This window comes from Ictidomys tridecemlineatus, chromosome X (genome assembly GCF_052094955.1).
Source record: "Ictidomys tridecemlineatus isolate mIctTri1 chromosome X, mIctTri1.hap1, whole genome shotgun sequence".
NCBI classification, from domain to species: domain Eukaryota; kingdom Metazoa; phylum Chordata; class Mammalia; order Rodentia; family Sciuridae; genus Ictidomys; species Ictidomys tridecemlineatus.
The window spans coordinates 80,551,199-80,573,744 of NC_135493.1; the positions used below are offsets into that span (position 1 = coordinate 80,551,199).

Here is a 22,546-nt window from a genome sequence, read left to right on the forward strand (position 1 = left end):
GAACCCAGGGTCTCGCATGTGCGAGGCGAGCACTCTACTGCTGAGCCACAACCCCAGCCCTGTGGTGGGTCTTATAAATGTGAATTTCTAACAAGTTCCCAAGTGATGCCCATACTGTTAGTCCAAGAACCACACTTTGGGAAATAATGATTGACAGTAACCCCCAAATTTTCCCTGCTTCTACACTTGCTCCTCATCTTGAGTCTGTTCTCATAAAAGTCAAAACCTAAATCAGATCTCAGGTCTCCTTTACTCAAAACCTTTCTGTGGCTCCCATCCCTTCCAGAGTAAAATCCAAAACCTTCCAACAGTCCATAGGGCTTATATCTGTGGTTCTTAAATTTAAGCATGCATCAGAATCATCTGAAAAGCTCTCAAACCACAGGCTCCTGGGTCCCACCCCCAAAGTTTCTGATTCAGTAAATCTGAGGTAGTATGCAAGAATTGGCCTAACCAGTTCCCAGGTAATGCTGATCCTGCTCATCTAGGGACCACACTTGGAGAATCACTGCCCTTTGTGATCTACACCCCTATCCCCACCTTTAAAGTCAACTTCTACTACTCTCCCCTCACTCATTCTGCTCCTATAGCATTGGCCTCTTGGCTGTGACTGAAATGATAACATGACAGACCTGCTCTCCACTCAAATCTTTTATTTTCTGTACCTGGAACATTCTTCCTGGACTTATTAGCATGGTTTCTTTTCTCAATTTCCTGCAGGCATCTGCTCATATGTAACTATCCATAATCACCCTATGTAAAATAACCAGGCCTCCAGTCCTGAGGGTGGCCATCCCTCTTCTGCTCACCTACTATTCTTTTATCTATACCATTTATCATCACTTGACACAAGATATACTTAGCTGTTAGTTCCCTGTTCCACATCCATTGCTGTATCCATTCACACAGTGTCTAGAACAATGCCTAGCATTATGTATTGAATGAATACATAAATGAGTGAATAAATGGCCAGGCACTGTGGTGCACGCCTACAATCCCAGTGGCTCAGGAGGCTGAGGCAGGAGTATCACGAGTTAGGACAAAGCCAGCCGCAGCAATGGCAAGACACTAAGTAACTCAGTGAGACCCTGTCTATAAATAAAATACAAAATAGGGCTGAGGATGTGGCTCAGTGGTTGAGTACCTACCTCTGAGTTCAATCCCCAGTATCCTCCTCGCAAAAAAAAAAAAAAAAGTGAGTAAATGAATCATTCCATCTAATTTCCTAGCCTGAAATTATCTAGAAGTCACAGCCTATATCTTAATTTATCTCTGTCTTCCATAGTTCTTAGCTTACCCCTTAGCAAATATATTGTATCTATTCAATAAATATTTATTGTATGAATCATCCAAGTGACAGGCGAAATTGAGAACCTACTATGCCAAGGACTGTGAAAGATGTTTTCTGGACTTTGTTAAACCTCACAGCAGCCATATAAAATTAAGATTACCCATGTTTTAAAGCTAATAAAACGGAAGCACAGAAATGTGAAACAATGTGCCCAAAGTCACAGAACTAGAAAATGGGTGAGCTGGGATTATAGGTCAGGTTTCACTGACTCCCAGGCCACTGGCCTGTTTCAAAATGGACTCTCATTTAGCTGCTATAACTTAGTCCTGACCATCCATGATGCCTATCAGATTTTCCACTGTATCCTGATTTTCTATGGTGCCCTCCCCCTCAGGGATGCTGACCACCCAGGCTTTGGTACATGTTCACTACCAGAAACATTCCAGGTGGGTTGAACCAAAAATTATGACACTCCAGTGATTAAGGAACAGTTCTGTATACTGATTGTGGTGGTTACCTTCTGAATCTACAAATGTGATAAAATTGTGTAGAATTAAATATGCATACACAGATGAGTGCATGCAAAACTGGTGAGATTGGAATAGGATTAATGGATTGTGCCAATCTGAGTTTCCTGGTTTTGATACTGTACTAGAGTTGCACAAAATGTTACCATGGGGAAAACTAGGTGAAGGATACCCAGGAACACCCCCACATATTTTTTTTTTTAGTTTCTGGTGAATCTATAATGACTTTAAATTTTTCTTTTAAAAATTAAATCACTCCAAGACACATCTCTATGAATCCCACAGGGGAAAAAAAAAAACTATCCTTTTGACATTTCTAACTCCACATCCTACAGAACATTCTCTAGGGTAGGAATTCTGCAGCCTAGGCATTACATCTAGAAAGCCCTAAATGTGAATGCTGGGACTTTTCTTTACTCCGTTACACATTCCTAAGACTTCAGCTTATCCTTCTGCTGCTTCAAAAATAATGGTATATACTTTAACTTGATTTTACTTGGAACAAAAATGTGGAGTATGTATAAATTTTTAAACCCTGATTTTTCCCTACCTTCTACAATTTCTAACAACTGAAGAGTACTATATTATATCCTATAGCAAGAGTCCATGAGATCCAGGTTTGATTTGTGGTGCAACAGCTAATGGGCTACGTAGCTTTGGACAAGTTATTTAACCTCATGGGGGAAATAGTAGCTCCAAAGAGCTAATGTAAAAATTAAGTGGTCCCTTCTGGTTCTAAAACAATATAGAGTAGATACACTTCTCCCTACTTCTCCCACTAAGTACAGCTATAAACCATGGTATTACATACAAAACAAACATAATAAGAATCTGAAAAGTAAAGAGAAAAAGGAACAACAACTAGGTGTAGCAGGATCCAACCACCTACCAAGTGGTTTGTGTCAACAGAGACAAAGTGGGAAATTTGGATTTCCACCCCCCATGTGGTAGCAATGAACTTGTACCTCATTCCTGCAACCAAAGTACAGTGTCTGAAGAGGGTTGTAAAAAAGAAGTTTTAAATAAGCTCCAGAGTCTCATAATATAATGCCCCAAATGTCCAGGATATAATTATAATAATCACTCACCATTTCAAGAACAAGGAAAATCACAAGTTGAATGAGAAAAGAAAATCAACAGATGTCAACACTAAGATGACACAGATGTTGGAATTATCTGACAAGAATTTTAAAGGCACTACAAAAAATGGACAATTACAAACATGCCAGAAACAAATGAGTAAGTAGAAAGTGCCAAGAAAAGAAAATCTCTGCAAACAAATAGATTTTTTTTTCAAAAAACAAACAAACAAACAAATGGAACTTTTCGATATGAAAAATACAATAATTTTAAAGAAAATTCATTGGATGAGTTCAACAGCAGAATGAAGATAACAGAAGAAATAATCAGTAAACTTGAAGACAGAATCTAAATGGAAAGAAATGTGGAGTAGAAAAAAATGTACAGGACTAGGGATATGTAACTCAATGGTAGAGCACTTGCCTCACACATGTGAGACCCTAGATTTGAGCCACAGCACTGAAAAAAAATGCACAGAGACTCAGTAACCTACAGGACTATAACAAAAGACAAAAACAAAGAACCCATAGTGAGACAGTGGCTTAATCAACTCCTAAAATTATAAAAGGGAAAAATCTTGAAAGTAGTAAGAGAGAAGTCACATATTACCTAAAGCACACCACCCATTTGAATGACAGGATCTCTCATCAGAAACCATGGAGGCACAACAGTTTTCAAGTGCTGAAAGAACTGGAAATACAGAATTTGATGTCAAATAAAAAGATCAACAGAAACCAAGAGAGATGAAAGAAAACAAAAAGTATTTGTTGCTAATAGACCTATCCTTAAAAAAAAGGGGGGGGGAGATAAAGCTATCTAAACAGAAAGGAAATGATACAAGAAGAAATCTTGGAAGGAATTAGGAAGTAAAAGAACAAGGGAAAGAGGAAAAGTATAAGGAAATACAATATACTTTCATTTTCCTTTCAAGTTCTCTAAATTATGTTTGATGGTAGAAGCAAAAAATATGGCACTTGCCAGAGGTGGTGGCACAAACCTATAACCCCAGCTACTCAGGAAACAGAGGCATGAGGATGACAAATTCCAGGCCAGCCCGGGCAACTTAGAGTGACCTTGTCTCAAAAAAAGGGCTAGGGATATAGCTCTGTGATAAGACCGCCCCTGGGATCAGTCCCCAGTACTAAAGAAAAAAATGGCACTGTCTGATGTGATTCTCAATGTGTGTAGAAAAAAGAAGAGAATGTAAAAGGGTTTAAAGAGAGTTTCTTTTTTAAAATTTTTTGGTCCTGGGGATTGAATCTGGAGCACTTTACCAACACGCTACATTCCCAGCCCTTTTTGAGATAGGGACTAGGGATATGTAACTGAGGCTGGCCTAGAACTTTTGATCATCCTGACTCAGCCTCCCAAATTGCTGGAGCTACAGGAGTGTACCACAACTGCTGACAAAGCATGAGAAATAAGTTTTTACTCAAACTGGGAAAGTGTAAACATGAATTGGTTGTGGGAAATTATATTATGTATAAAATAACATCTAACCAGGCGCATCTGCTCCAGAGGCTCAGGAGGTGGACACAGGAGGATCCTGAGTTTAAAGCCAGCCCCAGCAACAGCAAGGCGCTAAGCAACTCAGTAAGACCCTGTCTCTAAATTAAAAAAAAATAGAGCTGAGGATGTGGCTCAGTGGTTAAGTGCCCCTGAGTTCAATCCCTAGAGATCTAGAGCAAGTGCTGAAAAACATATACAAAGAGATACATTGTAGATAAAGCAAAATGGAGTCCTGCAGGGTTGCACAAGCCTATAATCCCAACAGCTTGGGAGGCTGAGGCAGGAGGACCATGAGTTCAAAGCCAGATTCTGCAAAAGCGAGGTGTTAAGCAACTCAGCTAGACCCTGTCCTTAAATAACATACAAAATTGGGCCGGGAGAGGTGGCTCCAATGGTCAAGTGCCCCTAACTTCAATCCCCAGTACCAAAAAAAAAAAAAAAAGCAAAATGGAATTTTAAAAAAGGTATAAGTAACTCACAAAAATGCAGTAGAAAGAAAACAGAGGTATAAACTGGGCACAGTGGTATAACCTGTAATCCCAGATACTCAGGAAGCTGAGGCATGAAAATTGCAAATTCCAGGCCAGCCTGGGCAATTTAGTGGACTGTTTCAAAATCCTCAATTCTGAAAAAAAGCACAGCACTGTATTGTGTGGTTCTCAATGTATGTAGAACATTTAAGACTAGTTATATTATACATAAGGGAATATAAAGGAATTTAAAGAGAAAGTAAGTTTCTACTCTACACTCAAACAGGAAAAAATAAAAACACCAGCTGATTGTGGTAAATTATATATATGTATGAAATAACATCTAGGGCAAGAATTGAAAAACCTATACAAAGACACATTTTAAAACAATACAGATAAAGCAAAATGGAATTGTAAAAAAGATATAAATAATCAACAAGACAGAAGAAAGAAAACAGAGGCATAAACTTGGGTGCAGTATGTTACACCTGTAATCCCAGGGACTCAGGAGGCCAAGGCAGGAGGACTGTATTCCAGGCCAGCCTCGACAACTTATGAATACCTGTTTCAAGATAAAAAAATTTCAAAAAGTCTTGGGATATATAGCTCAGTGGTAGAGTGCCCCTGGGTTCAATTGGCAGTACCACAAAATAAGAGTGGGGGAGGAAGGAGAAGGGAAAACAGAGGCACAAAGAAGAGAGAAGAAAAATTTAAATAACATATTTAAGCCATAATACATCAATAACTGTATTAAGTATAAATTGACTAAATATGCCCATTATAAGAGACTAGCAGAGTAAATAATACCAAACTACATATTGCCTGCAAGAAATGCACTTTATATATGGTATATAAATAGACTGACTGTAAAGAGATGATGACTGAGAATGTAGATCAGTGGTAGAGTGCATCTCTAGCATGCACAAGGCCCTGAGTTCAAACACTAGCACCTCAAAAGAATAAAGTAGGGATGAAAAAGTATATATCATGCAACCCTTAATCAAAAGAAGGCAGGAGAATCTATATTATAAGATAAAGTAGACTTGCATACAAACAAAACTATGAGAAACATAGACATTACATTAATGATAAAAGGTTCAATACACCAAGACTGAAATTCTAGGTACATAAATATCAAACAACAAAGATACAAAATATGTAAAGCAATAAATGATAGAACTGAAAGGAGAAATAGATAAGCCCACAGTTACAGTTAGACATTTCAACACCTCTCTTTCAAAAATTTACTGAATGGGAGGCTAGGGATGGCTCAGTGGTAGAGCACTGGTCTAGCAAGTATGAGGCCCTGGATTCAATCCCCATTACCAACTTCCCCAGAACTTACTGAACAACTACATAGAAAATCAGCAAGAATAAAGAATCCAGCAATGCCACTAACCAATAGTAAGTTAATTAACATTTACAGGACATTACACCCAACAAGCCAGGTGTGGCAGCGCACATCTGTAATCCCAATGGACTCAGGAGGCTGATGCAGGAGAATTACAAATTCAAAGCCAGCCTTAGCAATTTAAGAGGGCCTAAGGTACTTAGTAAGACCCTGTCCCAAAATAAAAAATAAAAAGAGCTAGAGGGGTAGTTCAGTGGTTAAGCACCCTTGGCGTCTATCCCTGGTACAAAAAAAGTAAGAACATTATACCCCATAATGCAGAATATACATGCTTTTCAAGTGATCATGGAACATGTACCAAGATAGATTACATAAATCCTGGGCTATCAAACAAATCTCAATCCATTTAAAGGAACATACAAAATCATACAAAATATATTCCCTGATCACTATGGAATCAAAGTAGACAAAATGATAAAAGGAAATTCTACAAACACTTAGAAACTAAACAACATACTTTTAAATAATTCATGGGTCAAATAAGAAGTCTCAAGGGAAATTTTTAAAAAGTATTGAACTACATGAAAAGGAAAATATATCAAAATTTGTGGGACACAGCTAAATCAATGCTGAGGGAAATTTATATTACTAAATATTTATATTTTAAAAAAGTATCAAATCAATAATCTAAGTTACCACCTCAAGAAACAAGATAAAGAGGAGCAAAATACAGCTAAAGCAAGCAGAAGAAATAATAACATGTGAAAATCAATGAAACTGAAAACAGAAAGATAAAAGATAAAGTCAACAAAAAACCTTCTACTTTGAAAAGAATGTGAATCAAAAATAAAAATAATACAGGAAAAATAAAATAAAACTGACAAATCTGTTATCAATTCTAAGAAAAGATGCCATTTTTTTGGTACCAGGGATTGAATCCAGAGGTGCTAACCACTTAAGTACATCCCTAGCCCTTTTTATATTTTTATTTTGAGACAGAATTTCACCAAGTTGCTTGGAGCCTCACTGAGGTTGGCCTTGAACTTGCAAGTCTTTAAGAATTCCAAATTTACAAATATGGAGATGGATAAATTGAACTGCCTCAGCCTCTCAAGCCACTGGTATTATAAGGTGCGCCATGGTTCCTGGCAAGACACAAAATTTTAATAAACAGGAACAAAATATCAAAACAGAGCCTACAAATACTAAAAGGATAATAAGGGAACACTATGAATAACTGTATAAATTTGACAACTTAGGTGAAATGTATCAGTTCCTTGGAAAATACAAACTAACACAACTAAATAGATTCCTGATTTTAAAACTTTTAAAAAGGATTAAATAAAGATAATTAGGCAAAATGTTTAGCACAACAATTGACATATTAGTTGGTGCTCAACAAAAAATAGCTACAACCACTTTATTTATATCTTTATAACCATTCTCAGTAAAACTGAGGACGAACAGATGAAATTTTTTTGTAATAAGTAACAGGGTCAGGTCAGGCATGGTGACACATGCCTGTAATCTCAGAAGCTCAGGAGATTGAGGAAGGAGGATCTTGAGTTCAAAGCCAGTCTCAGCAACTTAGCAAGGCCCTGAGCAACTCAGCAAGACCCTGTCTCTAAATAAAATATAAAAAAGGGCTGGAGATGTGGTTCAGTGTTTAAGTGCCCCCGAGTTCAATCCCTGGTACCCCCCACCAAAAAAAAGTAACAAGTCAGAGTTTTTTTTTATCCTTAGTGAATTTTTAAAATTTATTCTAATTTGTCAGAATTTTTTAAAAAATTTTTTAGTTGTAGATGGACACAATACCTTTATTTTACTTATTTATTTTTAATGTGGTGCTGAAGATCGAACCCAGTGCCTCATACGTGCTAGGCAAGTGCTCTACCACTGAGCCACAACCCTAGCCCCAACAAGTCACAATTTGAACCAAGAACTGAAATCAGTGCCCCTTTCTCTAGAGTTCAGAATGCACACCACAGCCAAATCCTTGCAAAGTATCAACCAATATTTCTTTTACAAACAGAAAAGCTGTAAAGAGGTGAGGCTTTTGTCAAAACTCCAGACATTAATTAATGGATGCCAACTAGTTTTATCCATCAGTGTACAATAATGATTCTTAAAGGTTAGGGTGTCTCAGAATTAATAATCTGATAAAATGTAGATTGCTGGGGCTGGGGTTGTGGCTCAGCTGTAGAACACTTGCCTAGCATGTTCAAGGCCCTGGGTTCAATCCTCAGCACCACATAAAAATAAATAAATAAAATAAAGGTATTGACAACTACAACTAAAAAATAAATAAAGATTTTTAAAAATGTAGATTGCTGAGTTCCAGTCCCAGCCCTATAATTTGCATTTTTGCACAAATTCCCAGTTGAGGACTGGGGTTGTGGCTAGATTGCTCACCTTGCACATGCAAGACCCTGGTTTGATCCTTAGCACCACATAAAAATAAATAAATAAAATAAAGGTATTGTGTTCAACTACAACTAAAAAATAAATATTAAAAATAAAATTCCCAGTTGATGAACCCCACAAGGGTGACTGGTACACAACAATAATATGTTAGCTCATCCATCCCCCAATATTAGAAGCTATCACACCTTAGAGAAGAAGAAATCAAGGAAGGATAATGTTTTAAATCTGTAGCTGACGAGGGTGGGCTCTGATCACCTACTGAATCAGAAACACTATAGCTGGGGTCTACCTGTCTTGTGTTTTAACAAGTCTTCCATATGATTCTTATGCATGCTAAAGTTTAAGAAGTGCTGTTCTACAAATCAGTGTTTTTGTGAAATCCAGTCTCTTAAGTGAGGAATGAGTAGTTTTTCTACTTTCAAGAAATTGGACTCTGGAATTAGATAATTCAAAGTTCAAATCCACACTTACAAAATCACAAATTCCAGACTCCCATCCTTGAAATGGAACAGTTGCCTCCCTTGTTACAACCTCTCCAGTTAGTAACTTTGTGTTACACACTATAATTCCTAACTGGACTTAATGAAATCCATCAGAGATAAGAACAGATTTCTATCATCACCTCTAGGCATTTGTGGATTTAAAATCTGTGGGCTTAATTTTAAAAGCCACCATGAAAAGTTCATAATATTTAGTTACTTTCAGTTGTGTTGAAATATAAACTTAAATGGAGCACTGTGAGCCTGGGGTATGTGTGTGCACTCATGAGGGAGAGCAAGACAGAAAGCAAGTGAGCAATGCACTGAGTAAGCAAGAGCAGCCACCCACCAAAGACCTGATTCTCAGCTACCGTCCTTGTTCTCTGACAGCCCATAGAAAGAAACAGAAGAGATTTAAAAAATTGGTTTCTTTCATGGAAAAAGATTAGAGCAGTTAACTCATATCAGAGTATACACAGAAACACAGAACTCACCATTGAAATATTCTTAAAGAGGGGCCTGGACCATAAAACCCATCTTCATATTTTGTAAATTTGTAAATTTGGCTTCAGTGGGGGCTGCTTATAAATGTCAAGTGTCCATTGTTCAAAGATGTTCACCATAATGTTTTTCCTTTTGTTTTAACAGCACTCATATCAAGATGCAAAATCTTTCCACACAATACCCATAGTTTCCTTGCATCTCAACAACATTTATAATATAAAAATGTAAATAATATCAGTATATAACTATAAAGGAAATAATCAAGTAACTAATAACAAATACATATAATGTAATATCAGAAACTAAATTTAGATGACTATTTAATAACATGGCAAATACCCACATTATGTTAGGGAAGAATAAAAGACAGGTAACAAAATGGTATTTATAATACAATCCCATTTTATAAAAAAAAAAAAACACGTTTATGTTTGAAGTCAAAAGAGAAGAGTTATTGTAGCAAAAATGTCAACAGTGGATTATGCCAGATTGTAGAAGGATAGTTGACTTTTGTTTCCTTCTATATTCTTCTCCTGTATTTTCTACAATGAGCATATCTTGCCTATATAGCCAAGAAAAGGAAATTTAAACATGCTACAATTTAGAAATCTAACTTTCAGGCCTGGGTATAAATTAAATAATTTATGCAAAGGCCCTGGTATAGAGTCTGGCACAAGTATACACTTGGGAAGCATTCATTCCTGTTCCCTGTTCCCAGTGTGTAGAGATAAGGTCTCTATATTGTGAGCAGAAGCCCCTTTTCCAGGACTGAACCTACGTACTTCCTGTATAATACAAACTAAGGGCCAAAAGCAACAAAAATAGTTTTTTCATGAAGACTCATTCTTTCACTCAAAAATATACTCAACATCTATTACATGTTAGACTTTACTACATGAACCACGTTCTGACGATACCAAAAATGAAAAGATGGCATCTCTCCTCTCAGGGAGCACCTGCCAATGAGTAGGACCCAACATATTCATAATATGAAATAATTATTTTTAATAAGGATGCATAAAAGGTTCAGTGGGAACCCAGGGGAAGCAGGCCTTATAGAGGAGATATTCTACGAGTTATAAAGGGGAGGACATTAGTGGAAATAGCATATACAAAGAAAAGAGGTATAAAGGAGTATAAAATTGTCCCAAAACTGTACACAGTTCAGTTTTGCTAGGACACGGAGGAGCCAGGCATTGTGGTGCATAGCCACTAACCCTAGCAACTCAGGAGGCTAAGGCAGGAGGATCACAAGTTTAAGGCCAGCCTCAGCAACTCAAACAGTCCCTGCTTCAAAATAAAAAGGACTGTGAATTTAACTCAGTGGTAAAGCTTCCCTGAGTTCAACCTCTAGTACAGAGGGAGCGGGTAGGGAGGGGTGGGAAATGAGATTAAACAAGTCTTGTCTATTACATAAAGAAGACTCAATTTTATCCTGCAGGAAAACGAATAAAAGAATAATTTTAAGCTGAGGAGTGACTTATCAGCACTAGCAAAGATAACCAAGAATCCTGAAAGAACTTTTTTCTTCTTTTTTTTGAAAAAAAAAAAAAAATATATATATATATATATATATATATATATATATATTACACACATATATTAGTTGCAAGTGGACCTTTATTTTATTTATATTTGATTCTGAGAATAAACCCAGTGCCTCGCACATGCTAGGAGGCAAGCGCTCTGTCACTGAGCCACATCCCCAGCCCAGAATTTTTTTTTCTTTTTAGTACCAGGGATTGAACCCAGGGGTGCTTAACAACTGAGCTACATTCCCCAGACTTTTTTCTTTCTTTTTTTTTTTTTTTTTTTGAGATAGGATCTTGTTAAGTTGCTTAGGGCCTCACTAAGTTGCTGAGGCTAGCCTCAAACTTGCAATCCTCCTGCCTCACCTTCACAAGTCACTGGGATTACATGCATGCTCTGTCATGCCCGGATACGAAAAACATTTAATCCCCACTTATTTCCAGAGCAAAAGAAAAGACTTTACTTTCTAGATCTGTCCCTCTTAAATAAACATGAAACAGTAAATGGAACTCTGCATCTGGTACATAAATAGTAAATATTCAATAAAGATCAGTTAAATATGAATTGGATATGCTGCAAGGGGTAACCCCTACTTAGGGCAGGATTTTGGCAACATCAATACCATTACTTTGATTATGAACATGATAAGAGAAACAGCTCCTCTGGAAGGAACTACTGACAACTGAGGATTCTAGAATCTACATGACAGAAGGAGAATGACATATACTGCTTTATTGTATTCCAGTGTACATATCTGTCTTATGGTTATTTTTCCATAGCTGGGATTTAAATCTCAATAATGGGATAATATTACAGTTTTATTCCACACACTAACCTCTCTGGAATTCTGGGTGACAGGTGCTTATGTGCACACATGGTTAACTGGAGGGAATTCATTAGTGGTTTTACTCCTGCTGTTTTACCCAATATCCTTTCTGCTTAATTCAATTTAGTTATAAGGATGGTTCTGCAGATAGTGCAGAAATAAAATACTATTGCATTTGTCTCCATTTATTGAATGCATGCAAATTACTTTAAAGCCAGGAAGGATGTATTTGATACATTTTATTGGTGAAGACAATAAGGCTCACAGAGGAAAAGCAACTTGCCCAAGGCCACTCTGATAGTAAGTTGCAAAGAAATGTATGTTTGTCAGATTCAGATACCTCAAAAATGCAGTACTGCCTCCCCCAAAGCCAGTGTGTAAGGCAAAACACAACTGCCGGAATACAAAAATGATGCTTTCTTTATAGCTAAAACGGAAGGGGTGTGTGTGTGTGTGTGTGTGTGTGTGTGTGTGTGTGTGTGTGTATTATACAGACACATACACACACAGGCATACATATACACAAATATGTATATACACATACATGCACATACTTGTACACATGTACACATCTTTTTTTTTTTCAAAAGGACACAAAAAAAGAATTGTAGGGGAAAACAGAGAAAGAAAAAGGAAATCAAAGGCCAATGTCAGGCAGCCTTGGTCTTAAAGGAGGATGGAAAAACCTGGGTCTGAGAAAAGGGGGACAGTTTCTGAGCATGAATCTAAAACAGAGCTGAGAAGGAGAGAGTGAATGAATGCACTTGGCCACTGTACCCCGTCCAACCTGGCCTGCCCTCCTTACCTGCCATGAAACCAGTCTTGACACATGTCACACTCAATCATAAAGCGGGTCACATCATAAGGTAGCCGACAGAGGCAATACACAGGCACCGAGGCCATCTTCGTGGGGCCTTGGAGCGATCTGCGGCGGGCCAGGTTCCTGGTGTCAAGGAGGGGCTGGAGGCAACAGGACGCGTCCTCTCTGGACGATAGCTGGGCACAAACAACACTTTTTACAGAGTGAATCAGGTCCCCCCACGCCCACCCCCTCCCACTCGCCTTGGGGCACCAACCCTCAGCTATGAAATAGGGAGTTACCTCCGCCAGCCGGGATGCAACACAGCTGGTGTGGCTGTAGGGGGCAACCAGAGAAAGTCCACCCGGCCTTTAGAATTTCTTTCACTCAGAAAGAACGTTCCGTGCTCCACCTTTGAGTCTCCCCCCATCCCCTGTCTCCCATCCCCTACCTTCTAAGCCCTGGAGTGAGTGATAACTTCTTTCCGGGTTTCATGGAAATATCTGAGGCTTTTCAGGAAGCTCTCCTAATCCCTCACTGAACCCTGTCCTTGCTAGCCTCTCGTTTCCCAGGGCTCCCGGCTCCCTTTATTATGACGCAAACCACAGCATAAAGAATGGGGCTGGGGGTTCCTCAGGAAACAACCCAAAGACCCTCCTCTCACTCCCCTAATATGATCAACCAGAGAAATGAGGGACCCTTGAAAGTCTGTTCAGGTTACTCAAAAATCACCCCAAAGCCTTAGGGAACAAGGCAGACAAGACTAGGCGCCCAAACTCAAATCACAGTTCTGGGGTCGCGTTCTCGGAGTTTAAATGATCTTCCCGTCACTCAATATCATCCCTTCCTGGACTCGTCAGGAGTCTAATCACCCCCAACAGAAACAAACCTCTTTAAAAACTCATCAGCTCATCCCCTACTTCAAAGATGACAGGGTTCTCATCGCACCTTTGAAACTAAAAAGGATCGGTTCAAAACCCCCCGACTGACTAGAATTTCCTCACACTGCTGAAAACTAAGCAACGATTTTCTTTCTCCTCCGCTTGGAAACTGGCATGTATTCCTTGCAGCCCCCTCAAAATGACGAAGGTTTCCCTGCACCCCCAAATTGCCAGGGCTCTCATCCGAGATCCTGAGACTGACAGGAATATCCTCCTCGCAGCCCCCGAAACTTACGAGAATCTCTTTACGCCTCCCTAACAGGAACGTCTTCACGCCTCAAACCTGACAAGAATGTCCTCGGTCCCGAATCCTACGTGGACCGCCTCATGGCCAAAGCTGTAGGTTAGTCCTCACGCCGGCGGAGCTCAGTCCCGGCGACACGCCGGCGGCCGGGTTAGCTCCAAGGCGGCGCGGAGCTTCGCTCAGCGGAGGTTCGCCCGGCAGTTCCGGCCCCAGTAGCGGCGCGCGTCGAATTCTGGGATAGTCACCATAAAGCTGCGAACCTTGCTCGCCTTCCCTTCGAACCACCCGCTGGGTCGTGCGGCGCCAGCTGCCCAGCAGTGCTTCAGGGCAGCCTTCTCCACAGCACTCCCCACGGCCCCGCCGTTCGGGCCTACTAGAGACCTCAGCTCGGGCCTAGTCTGGTGGCTGCCCTGCGAATGGGCAAGTGGCGTCGTCGCTGGGCCGGCAGAAGCCGCGAGCAAACCAAGGAGTAACGAAATGAACCGGCCGCCTGGTCCAAGAAAGACGGACCGAAAAGTCGCCAGGAGAAGCCCTGCAGCAGTGCTAGGCAATTCGTAGTAGTCAATAAAGTTTATTCAAAACAACGAGGAAGTTGAGGCGGAGTGGGGAGGAGAAATATGGGGTAAACAGCTACCATATTGAGAGTGGCGGCGCTACCGTGGGGAGACAAACCAACCGCCATCTTATGAGGGATGGGCTCGCGAGGTGACCGCGTAGGAGGCGGGGAATAGCAAGCCGCAGGCTCCCGCGTGATGTCATCAGGGGCGGGGTGCCACCCTGAGACAGGGGGGCGGTGCCCAGCTACCTTTGGACCCGCTCCTCTGTTAGAGATGCCCAATCGCCGCTGGAGACCTTGAGCCGAGAGGCGGGGAAGCCGCCATCTTAGGCGAGGCAGGGGCTTGGCTCCATTTTGAGTGGGGCCCAAAATTTCCTAGCCTTTCCCCTGTTCTGGGCAAACAGGGAGTTAAGCAACACCCCCACACACACATACACACTCCTCCCCATCCTTCTCCTCCTATGAGAAGAGATGAACTCTGTGACTCCAAACTGCAAAAGTAATAGGTGGCGGCGGGGGCGGGCTTCAACTGGGATGGAGGCGGAGTACTCACAGCAGCTGCAGTTCATTGAGCACCTTCAACAGGCTAGGCTTTCCCACGGTCTTCGTGTCATTTATTCTTCACCCTGTGAAGAAAGCTCTGTGATTATTTTCAAGAAGCCAAGTAACTTGAGTTTCAGAACTGGGAAGTTGACCCTCTTCCACCTCCATATTCCTTCCTCAGCCTGATCCTCGCTCCTCAATGAAGTTCCTCCATAAGGTTTCTACCAATTTCCCACCTCCCTCTGAACTCTCTCTTCGCCGACCCTATCAGTTCAGTTCATTTCAGTGCGGATATGGGTCAGTGATTTCCACCCACCTGTTCCAAAATTTGCAAACTACAGTCTCAATGTGTGGTGAGAAGAACCGTTGAGTGGGAGCTTGACACATGTGCTTCAAAATGGCGCTGTTTTCCTCAAACATTCTAGAAAATTCTCTAGCTCTCTCACCATATCACTTTCTTAAAGGGTGCCATCACTTTAAAAAAAGAAAATGTGCACTCACCAAACCAGTGAGGGTGGGTTAGGCCCCAGTGACACAATAATGAAAATGGCCTCTGTAGTGAGAAATCACCAGCCAGTGCAGGAGAGAAGTTTGCAAGTAAACAATTGGAGTAGAAAGCCCAGTACACACATTAATTCCTCATACAAAATGTAAAACAAGTCAGATGAAATGGCCAGTAACAGTGCTTTGCTTAAGTCTTTGCTACTCAAGAGGCTGAGACAGAAGAATCACTTGATCTCAGGAGTTTGAGGCCAGCCTGGACAACAAGTGAGACCCTGTCTTTTAAAAGGAAAAAAAAACATATAAAATAAACTTTAAAAAGAGCCTCAGAAGCTGCTTGCTGTTTTAAGGAGGACTTCAGGGAGACCTAGAGATTATATAAATGTTTACTAAATAAACAAGCAAGAACTTTTTACACAAAAGGATCACTATGTACAAATTTAAGGAGGCATACGGGAAACATTTACTAAAATAAATTGACTATTATTGAAACAGGAAGGACAAAAGAGATGGGTAGGAGATTCAGATCATGAAAGACTGCAAAATGCAAAATAATTTAGATTTTATCGATAAGCAATAACAATCCACTGAAGATTTTTGGGCAAGAGTAACTAAGTCACATTCTTAGCCAGAGAAAGGACCAGGCTTAGTGGGACCTGAAGCTTAAGCAGTTGGAGCAGTGAAGACAGAGGACTTCTTTAAGAAAGTAATATAGTCTTCATATAGCTTCATAGCTGGGCAGTAAGGAGTCTAGCTCACACCTGTAATCCCAGATACTCACAAGGCTGAGATGAGAATCACAGCCTTTGGAACTGGAGTCTCTTGTGCTTCTCTGCTAGCAAAGCAATAAAACTTCTTTTTTCCTTTTTCTTGGGGGAAAAAAGGCTAATGAGGAGAATCAGAAGTTCAAGGCCAGCCTGGACAACTTCATGAGACCCTATCACAAAATAAAAGGAATCTAGGGGCTGGAGATGTAGTTCAGTGTGTGAGGCCTTCGGTTTGATCCTCAGTGTGACCAAAAAGAAAAAAAATGTTGGGCCTCAAAATAGTTATTACCCAGGTGTTCAAACTGCTTCTAAAAATACCCTTATTGCTCATCATTTGTTTGTTTGGGCAGGGGGAGTCTTATGGTGGCATTATGGCTTTTATCCAGGAGTATTCCTAAGAACTACACCCCAGCCCTTTTTTATTTTAAGACAAGAGTCTTACAAATTGCCAAGGCTGACCTAGAATTTGTTTGCCATCTTCCTGCCTCAGCCTCCTGAGTCACTGGGACTACAGGTCTGTGCCATTACCCAGCAATTCTTTATTAAACATTTATTATGCACTAGATGATATGACACGTGCTAAAGATATCAGCATATTACAGATAAAGGTGCTGGCCTTTATGAAGCTGAATTCTAGTGGGGGAATCAAGTCAATAATCAAATAAAATTATATTTATATATTTCCTAAGCTATGTACTGAGGTTTCAGGGGTGAATAAAACATACAAGGTCCTTTCTCTCCTGTGATTCCCAATCTAGCAAAGGAGACAGAAAATAAAGTAACTCAAGACAATTTCAGTTGTAGTGAGTGCTATTAGGAAAAATAATTCAAGTTATGAGCTCAAGAATGATCTAGAGGGAAAGCAGTGTACTTTAGATGGATTAGCCAAGGAAGGTGGCATGTGAGTTGAGACCTTAATATCAAGAAAGGTTAGCTAGGGACAAGGAAATAAAGAATCAAAAGCATAAAAGTCCTAAAATGGTGGTGGGAGGACTGGAAGTACTATAGGTGAAGATTGGGGTAAAGTCTGAATAAGAGACCCCTGTATGTATCCTTCAGGATATATAATCTAGTGAGGAGGACGAGGTAAAATTAATGACAAGCCTAAAAAAAGTCAAACTCTTAAGTGATACCTAGAGGTTTGGACAAATTTTGTGGAAGCAAAGAGAGGTGTACATTTAATTCAATCATGTTCAGTGGGTGTGTCAAGAAAGACTTCCAGAGGTAGCATTTGAACTGGGCATAGTGCTACTCTTTGCTTTCCCTAAAAGTTCCTCCCCAGTGTTCTTGAGGATGGGGAGGGAGAACTAAAGGATACTGGGAAAGGCAGCACTGCCAGGGGAGTGAACCTGACAGTACTGAGCTGAACTGGCTGCCATAGCCCAAGGTTGCCCTGGAAGCTTCCTCTTCTACCCACTTCCACTTAACATAAATGTTTATTTTTAACCACACAGATAATAGCAAATGCATTCCTGTTGTAAGCATTCAGTTATCTGGGCTGAAGAATGCCCCTGACCACCAGCCAGCCACCTGCCTACCTCTGTAGAGGGAACTCCACCCAGCCTGGCTCTTAGCAATTCATTTATTTGCATAGAGGTACATCTAGCTGTTTGGATAACATGATGAGGTTTAAAGTAGAGTACAAAATGCAGGAGGAGAAAGGGAGTGGGGGAGAATGGGGAAAAAGAAAAAGATTACATGAGGAAGAACAGGCTTGCTCCAAAACAACTTGAAAGTACAAAAATAGTGAATACAAAAGAGAAAACAATGACATCTGAGAATTTACTGTGTGCTGAGCACCATTGTAAATTCTCACATGCATTAACCCAATCCGTACACCAACCCTATGAGGTAGATACTAGTATTATACCCACTTTATGAACTGAATGAGAAAGCTGAGTATGAGGACTTCACTTAGGTCACATGGCTAGTATGTATCCAACCTGGGGTTTCTGGTGATACAGGTCCAGAATCCAGGCCCTTACCCGCTCCACTATACTATTATCCCACTGGTACAGATTTAATAGCAACTGATGTATAAGATATAATGGAGGAAGATCATCAATCAAAGGTTCTTAGAATAATTTGAATCATAGAAGCAAAATATAGTTTGCACACACATGGTATAGAAATTAGTAGGATGGTGCCCCAGGCACAAAACTAGGCAGCTGAGAACACCAACCTACTCCTCCAGGGCCAGCTTCCTAGATCACTACCTGTGCAGAGCTCTGCTCTCATAAGGGGCTTTGAACTTGGTTTGATACACTGCTGTTATTGCCTTGAAATTCTCAATAATTTTAGCTTCGAACTTACATTTTGTATCTAGTCCAATGTAACAATGTAGCAGAAGAGATATACTCAGTGGCAGTGTATACAGCTTGTGGGCACTACAAACAGTGTGCATGCTGAGCAGTTGTTTAGGTCACCTGGTGTGCACAAGCACATTTGAGGCAGTTCAGGGCACCACAGGGCCCAGAAGGGGACATACGAACAACAACAACTGTGGCAGCAGGAGCAGAGATAGCAGTGGCAATAACCTTGGGAGAGAGGAAGGTCTGCAAAGGCAGTGAGGTGAATCATGGTGAGAGATAAGCTTGTGCTTCTGTCACCAGAGACTGTCCCTGCAGTATCTGCACAAAGATTAACTCTGCACACTGGGATAGGAACTGCTGGTACTCAGGCAATAAACTTTGCCAAGAAACTATTACAAAATAAAAGCATAGCCATGGACATTGTAGTTAAATATATGATGGGGTTCTTAGAATTCCTCAAAAAGTTTAAAGTATCTGATTTTGGAGCTGGAAATGTTCTTCAGTGGTGAGGCACTTGCATAGCATACCCTGAGTTTGATCCCCAGCATGGCAAAAATATAAATAAATAAATAACATTTTAAAAAGTGTGTGTGTGTGTGTGTGTGTGTGTGTGTGTGAATGATTTTGAAAAACTAGTGCAACATTTCAAAGCAAATATTCAGGGGATTAGAATTAGAAATTAAAATCAAAGACTGTGAGCTAAGATGTAGATCAATGGTAGATTGCTTGCCAAACATGCACATAGACCCTGCATAGAAAAATAAAATCAAGATAGTCACAATAGACACATTAGATGAAAAGCTGGGGCTGGGGATGTGGCTCAAGCAGTAGCGCGCTCGCCTGGCATGCATGCGGCCCAGCCCAGGTGCGATCCTCAGCACCATATACAAACAAAGATGTTGTGTCCGCAAACAAAACTAAAAAAAAAAAAAATAGATGAAAAGCTGAGGATGAACCAATTACTAGTGAGGAAGACAATTGAACTTTTTTTCCTTGTAATTGGAGATAAGCCAGTAGAACACATAAATAATTCTGAATTATATACAAACCATGAAGCCACTTTCCATTTTTTTTGTTTGACCTTCACAAGTTACAGGAAATGTCAGAGGAAATATTGAAATGCTATTGTATAAATTTATATTAAAAATTGATTCAGACTGAATGCAATTAAAACTAATTTTATGGAGAGTTAATTTTTTTTATTTTTTAGAAAAATCGGGCAAGCTCTAGAGGTACTAAGGTGTACATTTTGAATAATTTACCAAAAATTTATCCCAATGTTGTCACAATCTATAAACTACTCTTTTCTTAATTTTTTTAGTTGTCAATGGACTTTTATTTTGTTTATCTATGGTACTGAGAATCAAACCCAGTGCCTCACACATGCTAGTCAAGTGCTTTACCACTGAGCTATAACCCCAGCCCAAAATGCTCTTAACAGTGTCAGTAACAATTGTATCAGGAGGAAAGTCCCTCTTCTACTTTTTTTTTTTTTTTTTGGTACTGGGGATTGAACGCAGGGGTGCTTCACCTTGGAGCTACATCCTCAGCCCCCTTTTAAAAAAATGTTTATTTTTTGGTTGCAGTTGGACACAATACCTTTATTTTATTTATTTTTATGTGGTGCTGAGGATTGAATCCAGGGCCTCACACATGCTAGGCAAGTGCCGTACGGCTGAGCCACAACCCCAGCCCATCCTCAGCCCTTTTAATATATTTTTTTCAAAATTTCAGACAGGGTTTTGCTAAATTGAAAATGATAGAATAATTGAATTTGCAGAAAAGTGAGCCAGAGGGACTAGGGTGCAGCTCAGTGGTAGACTGCATGCCTAGCAAGTGTGAGGCCCTGGGTTCAATCCCCAGTAACTAACACACACACACACACACACACACACAGACTCATACACACACACACACACACACACACACACACACACACACACACACACAATTATATAGCAGATTCCCCCTATTGCTTGGTGGTAATCATGAGAGAATCTGGAATTGTAGCTATTTAAAAAAAATCTTTTAGGTGTAGATGGACACAAACCTTTACTTTATCTATTTATTTTTAAATGTGGTGCTGACAATCGTACCCAGTGCCTCCACACATGCTAGGCCAGTGCTCTTACCATTGAGCTACAAACCATATTTTAGCCATTCTAATGGCTTTGCTGCTCTAACCAAAACCCTCTCCACTGGGAGTGGGGTTGGGGCTCAGTGGGGTTGGCAGGATAATATAGAAATATGGAGGACAATATAGATATTTGTCATTTTCACATGAGCAGGATCATACCATTCATTCAAATTATACAGCCAATTACTTTCTTCACTTGACATTATATCTTGGAGATTTTTTTTTTAATCAACCTTCTTTAACTACTTTCAGGGAATTCCTTCTTTGGGTGCATCTGAATTTATTTCTGTACTTCCCTGAGAGAGCAAGTGGCTATAATTTTTCATCATAAAATAATTCAGTGAGCATCCTAGTAGGGGATGCCTTGTGCCCAGGTGTATTTCTCTAGGTGGACACTCAAAAGTGGGTTATTGGGTCATGGGGTGTATGGATATTTTCAATTTTAATACATACTGCTAGGGCTGGGGGTGTAACTCAGTGGTAGAACTCTTAGAATGTACATGACCCTGAGTTAATTTTCGTAAATAAATACATACTGCCAAGTTTCTTTTCAAAAGTGCTATACCAATTTTTCACTCTATCAGTAGTGTAACTTCACATTTCCTGAAACCAGGAAATGTCAGAGGAAACATTGAAATGCCTTTTGTTGAGGTAATTAGGGAAGGACTTTTAAAAGATGTAATATTTGAATTGATCTTTGAAGATGTCATTTCTTCTATCTGAAATTCCCATCCCATAGATCTCCCTTTAGCTGACATTTTCAAACACTTAAATACCTTTAAATTGTTTGCAAGTCTGATAAATGAGAAATGGTAACTCGAGTGTTTGTTTTTCAATTTGTACTCCCTCATCACTAGTGAAGTTGAGCATCTTCTCATACAATGTTGATAGGCCCATCCTCTGTGAGCTGTTTGTAATCTTTGCCTAGTTTTTCTTTTTTCTTTCTTTCTTTCTTTATTTTTTTTTGGTATTGGTTATTGAACTCAGGTACACTTAACCACTGAGTCATCTTGCTTTCTCCCTGCCTCAGCTTCCAGAGGAACTGGGAGTACAGATATGCACCAGCACCCTAGGCTCCCCAGCCCTTTTTATTTTTAATTTTGAGCCAGGGTCTCACTAAGTTGCTTAGGGCCTCACTAACTTGCTCTTGCTGGCCTTGAATGTATGATTTTTCAGCCTCAGTCATAATACCACCATGCCTGGCTGCCTATTTTTTCTTATTAGATTATTTGTCTTTTGGAGTTGTAGGAGTCATTTCTATTTTTGTATGTTAATCCTTGTCATGTATGTTGCTAATATTTATCATCATAAGTTGTTTATGGTTTGTGTTATTATGCAGAAGTTTTAAATGTTTATGTAGTAATTTGATACATTTATATCATTACTTTCTTCTAGGGCTTTTCTGTTTTCTTTGTTGTAGAAGATCTTTCTTATCCAAGGTAGCAACCATATTATCTTTTTTCTCATTTTTTGATAGTGTTTTCCTTTTAGGTCTTTAATCTACCTTCAACTCATTTCTTCCTCATTTCTCCTATCTGGAATTCCCATCCCATAGATCTCCCTTTAGCTGACATCTTTAAAGATCAATTCAAATATTACATCTTTAAAAAGTCCTTCCCTAATTACCTTAACTAAATCAAACACTTCACTTTTGCCACATTTCATTAAATTGATTTATTTTCTTCATAGATCATCTCCTTCCAAAGTTATATAATTTACTTATTTGTCCATGACTTTTCTCTCCTTTGCTTGAGT

The 22,546-nt window shown here is 39.8% G+C and overlaps 2 protein-coding genes across 5 annotated transcripts in view; both read right to left on the reverse strand.

Annotated features, from left to right (window-relative positions):
• The window catches only part of Phf8 (PHD finger protein 8), an 83,607-nt gene extending 69,225 nt beyond the window's left edge, over nt 1-14,382 (reverse strand). For all 4 annotated transcript variants that reach the window (XM_021719773.3, XM_078034775.1, XM_005339775.5 and 1 more), the window contains exons 1-2: nt 13,967-14,382; nt 12,797-12,987 (exon numbers count right to left, since the gene is read on the reverse strand). In XM_021719773.3, coding sequence (XP_021575448.1) covers nt 12,797-12,894 — 98 coding nt within the window. In that variant the 5' untranslated portion in view covers nt 12,895-12,987; nt 13,967-14,382. The remainder of the gene's footprint in view (nt 1-12,796; nt 12,988-13,966) is intronic.
• A 148-nt stretch (nt 14,383-14,530) lies between these two features.
• Fam120c (family with sequence similarity 120 member C) overlaps nt 14,531-22,546 on the reverse strand; it is a 142,276-nt gene continuing 134,260 nt past the window's right edge. The window contains exon 17 of the mRNA XM_078034769.1: nt 14,531-15,157. Within this exon, the coding sequence (XP_077890895.1) occupies nt 15,146-15,157 (12 nt within the window). The 3' untranslated portion in view covers nt 14,531-15,145. The remainder of the gene's footprint in view (nt 15,158-22,546) is intronic.